Below are 9,685 nucleotides of genomic sequence, written 5' to 3'. Positions count from 1 at the left end.
TTACTCTTTCAAAAAAGATTATAGCTACTAATCTCCCAAGATATCGATACTGAGTGATGATATCTATACTTAAGGACTAGGCATCAATACTTTACCTTTTAAAAGGACTTGTGAGTACTGACCTAAGAGGTGTTGATACTTAAGGATCATGTGTCGATACTTAGTTAACTACTTCAATGCTTTAAAAACATTTTTAAACTCTTTAAAATGACTTCGGATCAATTTAAAAATATTTTCACTATTTTAAGTCAAATCGTATTGAAAACATGATTTTTGAGTATTTATAATAATTGAAAATATATTCTAAGATGTTTCTTTTGTATTCCAATATAATTGACTAAAGAAATAATATGAAAATTTTATCTTTAAATATTGTTATATAAAAATTTATAAATCAAAACTAATATGATATCGTTAAGAAATATTTTTATAATATCTCAAGTTATTTTCATTATTTTAAGTATAAAATATTTATGTTTACATTATAAAAATTAAAATTTTATAAAATAAATAAATAAAAATTTTAATTTGAGTCAAATAACCACAATTTTTAATTTATAAATTAAAATTTTAAAATTGTCGATACACCAATTCAAACCGCTTTCAATTTCTCAATTTTTTTCTCATTTTTTTCAATTGTACATATAAGGGAGTGGTTTACTTACACCGATATAAAACTAAATTTTTCTACACACTTTCATATACTTTTTACGATTACTATATTAACGATCCAACCATCATATTTCATATTCTATTCACATAAATCATGCATGTCAAATTTGATGTAAATTAAATTTATTTTATGTAAAAACTTTCAAATTGTTCGATAAATATGAACATATACACTATTATAAATCGATATGATAGAGAAACCGAATCAGTTCAAAATTTTATATGAATGACAAATACAATTATATTAATAAATTCAATAGTTAAATCATAAAATATTAACCGTGCAAAAATATACTACTTTAATTTTACATATGTGTAAATAAATCCATTCCCATATATATTATTTTAACCCATTAAAAAGCTCAATGAAAATAAAAGATGGCAAATAACTGTGTATTTGATTTTTGATGTCACTAATATAGTAGTAATTATAATAAATGGACAATGATTAAAATTAACCAAAAACACTTTCAAGAGCATCCATAGACGCTACTTGAAAGCTTAAGGTAGTGTGAGTGATCAATTCTTCCCCTCTAAACAAAATCATTGACCACTAAAATTCTTCACTTTTCAAAGGTACACCCTCAAGGATATACTTATATAAACCTCGACACAACCCAAAACAACCTAAACTCGAAATAAATAAATAAAAAACCCATATTTGCTTTAAGAAGAGTATCTAGTCCTCTTATGTGACTTCTTTGGAGAAATTAAGATGGAGGTGTATGGCTTAATTGCTTCACGCTTACTGCCTTTACTGACTGATTCTGATTCTTCTTCGGGTTCCTCGTCGTCACTATTAATGTTGCTCGGAGTAGTCCGGTTTTGGTTTGCTCTACGCTGCAAAAGGAAGGCATTGTAATAGTAACAAACAAGTTCTTCCCTACTTTTGTTACGGAAATACTTGTAGATCTCGTCCCAGAAAGATTTGTCTAACGACGGTGAATTTGACTTTATGATAGACGAAAACATGCTCTTTTCTTCTTCACCCCAAGCAATAGCAACATATTCACCCATCTGATCAAAATTCCATTTGTTGAAAGCTGAACCTAGCTCAAGCTTGATTTTCATTCTTTTCTGGCTAACATGAAACCTTACACATTGTATAGAATTTTGAATATGGCAACCACATGAATCCGGTCTTCCTTTCCCAATACGATCAAGTTCAATAAAGGTCCTGTTTTCTTTCTTCTCCAATGGCCAAACACGAGTCCCTAACCATTTTGAATCACTTTCTGAAACTACCCCTGTCCACTCTGGTACCTCAACTTGAAATAATGGGCCGATAGGAACTTGAATGTCGACGTCGTAATCAAACACTGACCCTGGGGTCGCAGAGTCACAAATTCCATGCAAATGTTTGCTGATCCCAATCGTAGAACCGTCCAAATCACTATGATTCCCTGAGGAGGAGGGTTGTGATCGATCCTGTCCTTTTGAAGTCAATTTCCCAAAAAAGACCTTCCTTGTGCAACTCAGCCTCTCTCTAAGGTTATACCCGAATTTCCCATTATCGTCATCATACATGAAGGGATGCATCTTCTGGTTTTTCTACAGAGTAAGCACACAATGAAATAAATAAATGTCTATGGAGACCAATAAATAGCGCAATACACAACCAACAAGGAAAATATATGCATGGTTTTGGCTAATAGCATTATCAACATAACCATTATCATACATAGGAAGGCTAATAAGGAGACAAGCCACAAGCAAAGAGTAATATTTCAAGCTCGGGAAAATTGGATAATTGTCAAATTAAACCCCGAGAAAAGCCGAAGTCAAACAATATGGCCCAACTTAAACTTATTTAAAACCCCTTTTAACCAAACTCAAACTAAGCCATCTGCAATCATTATTTAGTACTATGAAAAAAAGAATACTAACGGTAAGTTATTCAAATGATCTCACAAAAGATGACTGCAAAATGCATAAATTCTAAAAGAAACTTCAACCTGCAGACAATTTTTTATGATTAAAAAGAATGATGAAGCCAAACATGTCCGTAACTGATAATAAAATGAAAAAGGGATACTGATTTACCACTTATCCTTGAATAGATATGCAATTTTACCATAAGAAGTTTCGAATATCGATAAAAAACAATCACAAGTTTGACAAAAGAATATTATGTGAGAGTCTAACAAAATATACTACGTTCTAATTTTTTTTTAATCAAATTAGAGAGTACAACGGAAAATTGCAATCATGAGTGGTAGATTTAATCCCCAAAAAATTGTAGCATAGCTTTTGAATGACCACAAAGCCAGAAATTTCAATGTCAAAAAGAATTATTTGAGAGAAGTTAATGCAATGGTTTTCTTTAAAAAAGACAAACTACTTATACAACAATGTGGGTGAGGAACTGAATAAGAAAGGAAAAGAAAAAAGAAGTTATATATAAGTTAGAAATGAGAGAAAATGGAAAGTTACAGGTGAAATGGGTAATTTTATAAATTAAATAGCCCTAAATTTTGAAGATCATTAATGAAAATTAAAAACCTTACCACACGCACATGCACGGGGAAATCATGTATTTAAAACAAAATTTAAACAAAAAAACACACGAGACTAAAAATATTAAATGAATACAATTGTTTATTATTTTATCATCAATCTTGAGTTAATATCGAGTTAACTTATAACACTAATTCAATCAACAACATTATTAATATACACAAATATATAAAAATTTAGAACATAAATATAAGTTATTAAAGTTTCAAATAAAATTTAGAACACAAATATAAAAATTTAAAATTGTTCTAGTTCAAATGATAAATGAAAATTTTTTATATGCATGTCAAATCTCATGGATAATTTTTATTGAATTATAAAAATATAAAAGATTAAAACACCCACATAATCATATAATTTACTTTGCAAATACAATGGTTTGTTAGTAATTCCCTAACTGAGTTGGGATCCGGTTGATACGTGACATCAACTCAATAAAAGGTTTAATTAATAGTATAGATATTTAAAATTTTATGTTAAATAACACTTACACCCTTTATCTAGTATTTTTCCAAAAATAAGTTCTTTTTGTAAGTTTCAACCCGTGACACCAAACTCAATCGAGAAATTATATTAAGAATTGGATAAAAAATTTATATAAAAAAGTTTATATATGAATCGTTTTTATTAATTTCATATAAAAGAAAAAAAATACTCTCATAAAAATATAACTTAATATATAGAAAATTATTTTAGTTACTTTTTAACTAAGTTGGTACATGTTTGACCAACTCATAACATCAACTCAATCAAAATTTAAATATAATATAAATAGATATTATATATAAAGCCTTGATTGAGTTGATGTCATAAATTAACTAATCATCAACTCAATTATGAAAACATTAAAAGCCCATTTTTTTAAATATAAACAATTATTATTGTAAAAGTTTGTTTATGACTTTTAATATTTTATATAATATCATAAAAGAACTTAATAATCTTTTAGAAAAAAAAGCTTCAAGCTTCAATCTTAAATTTTTTCAATTTTAAAATAACCATCCACTCCCATAAAAACAATTTCACTCAAAATTAAAAATAAAACCATCAATAATTTAAAAAACTTATATACGATCAATTCTATCACACACGTATGCATGTAAAAGTTACGTATTTAAAATAAAGGGTGTGTTTAAAAATAACATACAATAACGTATGATTTGAAACTAATTAATAATAACACATGCAATACGTAAAATATTAGAATGAAAAAGTTTGATTAAATTAGGAATAAAATAAAATTTAAACACATATTTTTACGATATCTTAAAAGAACTTAATAATCTTTTAGAAAGAAACTTCATCCTAAAAATTTTACTATTTTTAAAAATAATTATCCACTTCCATGAAAACAATTTCACTCAAAATAAATAAAACCATCAATAATTTAAAACTTACATGTATATTAGAAATTCTATCACACAAGTAAGCATGTGAAAACAACATATTTAGAATACAATCGTGTGTTTAAAAATAACATACAATAAATAATGTAATATATACAATATTAAAATGGAAAAATTAAATTGTGAGTAGAACGAAATTTAAACATATAAAAACATTAAATTAAGAATATTTTATACAATATCTTAAAAGAACTTAATAATCTTTTAGAAAAAACTTCATCCTAAAAATTTTACTATTTTTAAAATAACCATCCACTCCCATAAAAACAATTTCACTCAAAATAAATAAATAAAACTAGGGGTGAACATTCGATCGAATCGAGTAAAAAAATTTCGAGTTAATCGAGTTGACGATCATCCTAAATCGATTTGAAATTTTTCGAATCGAGTCGAGTGAAATTGTTCAAGTTAAATTAAAAAAAAAACCGGTTTCAGTAGAGCTAATTTCATGTTAGAGCATATAAATTTAAAACCATATATTTTTTAAAACCTTTTTAAAGCAAAATAATAAAAAAAATACTATGATAAAGTTGAATTATTAATTAATTTATTTAAATCCCAAAATTATTATTTTAGAAAATTTTAATTTTTAACTTCATATATTTTTAGAATTTATTTTGAAGTTTTTATAAATATTTTGAATTTTAAAAATCATTTTAAATTTTTAAAATTATTTTGAATTATTTTATAATTTTTGTTGAGAGAAACCAATATGCTCATTTTTAAACTTGACAGAGACCAAAAGGTATTTATACCAATCTATTATTCAATTGTAAAATTCAACTAGATTCAAACTCGAAACTCGAATTACTTATTCGAATTGACTCGAATAATTGAATAATACAAAATTTAAAAAAAATCAACTTTTTGAATTAGATCGAGTTTTGCTCAACCCCAAATAAAACCATAAATAATTTAACAAAGTTACATGAAAATTTATAATTTTAGTTTTTACAAAATATGTATGAAGCATAAGAATTTTTTGTTGAAGCATAAGAATTTTTTTGTCACCCATATAGTGAAGCAAGTTAATCTAGCATAGATAACATAGGTAAAAATATTTTAATTATAAATTAATGGTCATTTTCTTTCTCATTTCACCGCAACCACTATGTTTGCATCCATACAACAAAGTTCATTATTGATTTTAATCTCTCTACTACAAGGCTCAATTTCACTGCCGCCACTATTTTTAATCACACCGCACATTCAAATAGAGAGACAAAATGAGACTAAATGAAAAGTGAACAAAACTCGATTCGATTTGAACAAATCAAAAAATAAATTCGAATTTCGAGTTAATTGAATTGAGTTATTCAAATTAATTGAGTTGAATTTTACAATTCAAATAACTCGAATAATTCAAATAACAAATTGGTGTAAATACCCTTTTTGTCCTCGTCAAGTTTGAAAATGAGCAAATTGATCTCTCTCAACAAAAATTTCAAAATAATTTTCAAGTTTTCAAAATAATTTTTAAATTCAGAATATTTATAAAATTACAAATTTTATATTTTTAAAAATTATAAAAATTTCAAAAAATCTAAAAATATATAAAGAAAGTTAAAAATTAAAATTTTCTATAATAATAATTTTGGGCCTAAATAAGTTAATTAATGATGTGTATGATAGTATTCTTTTACTATTTTACTTTCAAAAGTTTTCAAATATATATGGCTTTAAATTTATGCACTCTAAAATGAAATTAGTTATCTTTAATGAGATTTTAATTTAACATGTTTAATTTTTAATTTAACTCAAACAATTTCATTCGACTCAATTCAAAAAAATTCAAATCGAGTTAGGATGATAAAATAAGACTAATCAACTCAATTAACTCAAAAAATTTTCACTTAATTCTATCAAATGCTCACCCCTGAATGAATGTGATGAAATATGACTCACAGAAACAACCTAAATCTAAGGACATACAGAGTGATGAATAGATATGTTTAGAACAATCATGTTAAAAGTAACACAGAGGCCCTTTACTAAGAGTCAAATTACATTTTGCACCATTTATTAAAAAAATAAATAAACTAATCTTTATACATTAGAATAAAAGGCAAACTGATCATTTCTATTAAAATTTCATCAATTCCTACCGTTAAAAATTGGTCAAACAGTTACACGTGACGTGCCACCTGCATTTCATGTTGACGTACATGAACCAATTTTTAAAAGTAGAAATAAAAGAAATTTTTAATAGAACCAGTTTGCTATTTAATCTAAGTTACATGGACTAATTTACTCATTAGTAGATGTGCAAAATACAATCTGACTCATAATATAAGGGCCTCTCAGTACTTTTATCAACAATGGCTAATTTTGCTACTTTCCTTTTCTAGCACCAAGATGGATGGCATGCAGCTGATCTTATTAATCACGAGGAAGTAAAAATGCATAATGGAGCATTTTCAAGCAAACTACCACCACAGCATTCAATGAAATTGAAATTTAAGAATGATATAAATTATTCTAAGATCAATTAACAAAATAAACAATAAAAGGAACAGGTGATAAGTAAATTAACATCTAGCTTGAATTAATGAATAAAATGCAGGCAAGCTTAGAAAAGGGTGATACGTACCTGCAAATTGGACTGGCCAGCACTTGAACTATCATCCTTTCTGCCAAAGGCAGCTTCCCGAAACAATAAAACCTGCTTCCAAAGTTCTTCACTCCCATAAGCCGTCCATTTTGAACTCTCTGGTAATGAACCAACCACCAAAGCACAAGGATTCTTTGCAACCTCGTTAACCCAATTAAGCATTTCCCATGTAGAATCCCGTTTTCTCTTATGAGATGAAAAGTTTTCCTTAATGCTGTTTGAATCTAATATCATAACATCATCGTCATCAACAATATCCGTGTATTGCTTACATTCAACACAATCCTCATCCTCGTTACACATTGAGTTGGTTGCACTTTTCGCCATATCGGAAGGCATATCATCTACATCGATTAAAATGAACCTCTTTTCACACTCCGAATCAACCACCGTACTCTTTAGATCATCATCATTCTGCAAATTTTCAACCAACGTACTCTTTAGATCATCATCATTCTGCAAATTTTCAACTTCCTCATAACGTAAAACCCTCTTTGTCAAATCGATACGCATAGATTCCTCCCCTTTTACACATTTATCTCCTCCATCTGACCCTGCCACTATACTCTCCTCAACTTGTGAATATTCCATAACTTTCTTCTTCGATTCCAACAAAAACCCTTTAAGCTCAGCTCCCAACTCCATCAAATGACCACTACAATTCGATTCAATCTTCGAGTCTTCACTTTGAAAAAATTGTTCCAACCATCTCTCTAATGAAACTAAGTACTTAACATAAACTAACTTAAGCGATGAAGCCACATTTAAATCAAACCCAGATTCTTTAGCAACCAAATCCCATAACCCACTTTTTGAAACAGCATTGTACCCACCATTCTCACTTACAACCAAGAAAAGCTTAAACAAATCCACAGGTTGCCCATCTGCAAGCAATGGAGGAAGAGGCCGATAGCAACCTTGGGCACAAACCTCTTTTAAAAACAACCCAAGAAACTTGTTAAACCAGAACCTAATCTTATCAGGTTCAGATTTCAAAAACAATCCTTCAGAAAAGGGATCGAGATCGACCAACGCTGGCTCGAGTTTTTCTAGGGTTTTAGCGCAATCTAGTGAAGACCCATCAGCTCTCATAGACCACCCTGCCATGGATTTCGAATTCAAAACCTAAAAACAAATAATTCTTTGTATATTTGTATAATCATTCATTCTTTCACCAAAAACGCAAAATAAATAAAATTTTGGGGGACCAAAACGAAATAAAAACAAACTTAAAAAAAAAAAACTCACAACTGAAATATTTAGATTTTAAATACCAACTAAACATCTGGGGTCTTGCATGCTATCAATTTTTTGGCGGAAAAAAAATGAAAATTAATAATCTAGGGTTTTGATTTGTGAATTTTGGTTTGTCCCGCGCTTTCTCTCACTTTCTCTTAATTGCAGATGGAGCGAAAAGAGGAAAAAAGGATTTAGAACTTTTCTTCAGGGGCTAAATTACAAGGTTTTACAGATACAAACCCTTGAATAGAAAATCCAAGATTCTCAAACAATTTTGAATTTATCTTATAAAAATTTAGACTAATTAAACAAAAAATTTCAAAAATAAAGAGAGAAAATTGAAAAATAAACATACCAGTATTATATTTTTTTCCTTTTGGCCCCTTTGGGGTGTGAAAATAAGCAAGGATTTTCGATAGCCCCTCCCTTTAGACTCCCTTTGCCTTTGGGGTTTTTTTTCTTTTTCACCCCTCAAATTCTCTCTTTTGCTACTTTTTTTCTACCCTTTTCTTTTTAGGGTTTTTTATTAAGCCCCTCTCTTTTTGCTATTTTTCTTCTCTCTCTTTGGGTTTGTTTTTTTCAAATCTTAAAAGAAAAAAAAACTCTTTGGGGGTGAATAATGAATGTGTTAAATATATATATAGGAGAGAAAAAAAGTATGGGCAAGTTTTTGAGTAGGGTTTCAAACAAAGTCCCCCACCCCCAAACCCTTTATTTTATACTAGCTATTTGTCATGATTGGTTAACCTTTGGTTAATTAATAACCATGGGTTGAGGGGATAGTTTGGTAATTTAAAATCTCAAGAATAATAAAAGTTTTTGAGGAAATAAAGTTTGAGAAATTTTCAAATACTTTTTTATAAGTTTTTTAAATCTCACAAGTGGGTAACAATTCGTATCTTTTAAAGTATAGTAAAAATAAAACTCGTTAATATTTGAGAAGAATCGTGATTCGAACCTCGATAGAAGTCTTAGTTAGTGATAGATCTGAAACCATCAACTTTCTTTAAAATATAATCTAACTATTAGATTGTTTTATTAGTTTTCTTTAAAGCTTTTCTCATTAATAGTCTTATTTGGTGAGAGATTCAAAATCAACACAATTAACTCTCTTTAGATCTTGAGTTGAGGCAACCTTCTTTCCTTATAAATATTTTTGTGAATATTTTAACTAATGAAAATTTATACATGAAATCTTTTTCTTAGATATTTATAAATTTGTGATACAAATTTTGTTAGT

At 28.1% G+C, this 9,685-nt stretch overlaps 1 protein-coding gene across 3 annotated transcripts; it reads right to left on the bottom strand.

The window, feature by feature from the left end:
• Positions 1-1,051: 1,051 nt before the first annotated feature.
• LOC105763867 (AT-rich interactive domain-containing protein 1) lies at positions 1,052-9,112 on the bottom strand. 3 transcript variants are annotated; one of them, XM_012582248.2, is made up of 3 exons: positions 8,801-9,112; positions 7,186-8,306; positions 1,052-2,223 (listed from the first exon to the last, which is right to left on the bottom strand). In XM_012582248.2, exons 2-3 carry the CDS (start codon positions 8,296-8,298, stop codon positions 1,339-1,341), a joined length of 1,998 nt encoding a protein of 665 aa, XP_012437702.1. In that variant the 5' UTR covers positions 8,299-8,306; positions 8,801-9,112; the 3' UTR covers positions 1,052-1,338. The 3 variants fall into 3 exon arrangements, with proteins under 3 accessions (XP_012437702.1, XP_012437701.1, XP_052481506.1); XM_012582247.2 differs by lacking the exon at positions 8,801-9,112 and adding an exon at positions 8,455-8,759; XM_052625546.1 differs by lacking the exon at positions 8,801-9,112 and having other exon boundaries at positions 7,186-8,424.
• Between the last annotated feature and the right edge of the window lie 573 nt (positions 9,113-9,685).

This window comes from Gossypium raimondii, chromosome 12, assembly GCF_025698545.1.
Source record: "Gossypium raimondii isolate GPD5lz chromosome 12, ASM2569854v1, whole genome shotgun sequence".
Classification (NCBI taxonomy): Eukaryota; Viridiplantae; Streptophyta; class Magnoliopsida; order Malvales; family Malvaceae; genus Gossypium; species Gossypium raimondii.
This window is presented reverse-complemented; position numbering and strand designations above follow the sequence as displayed.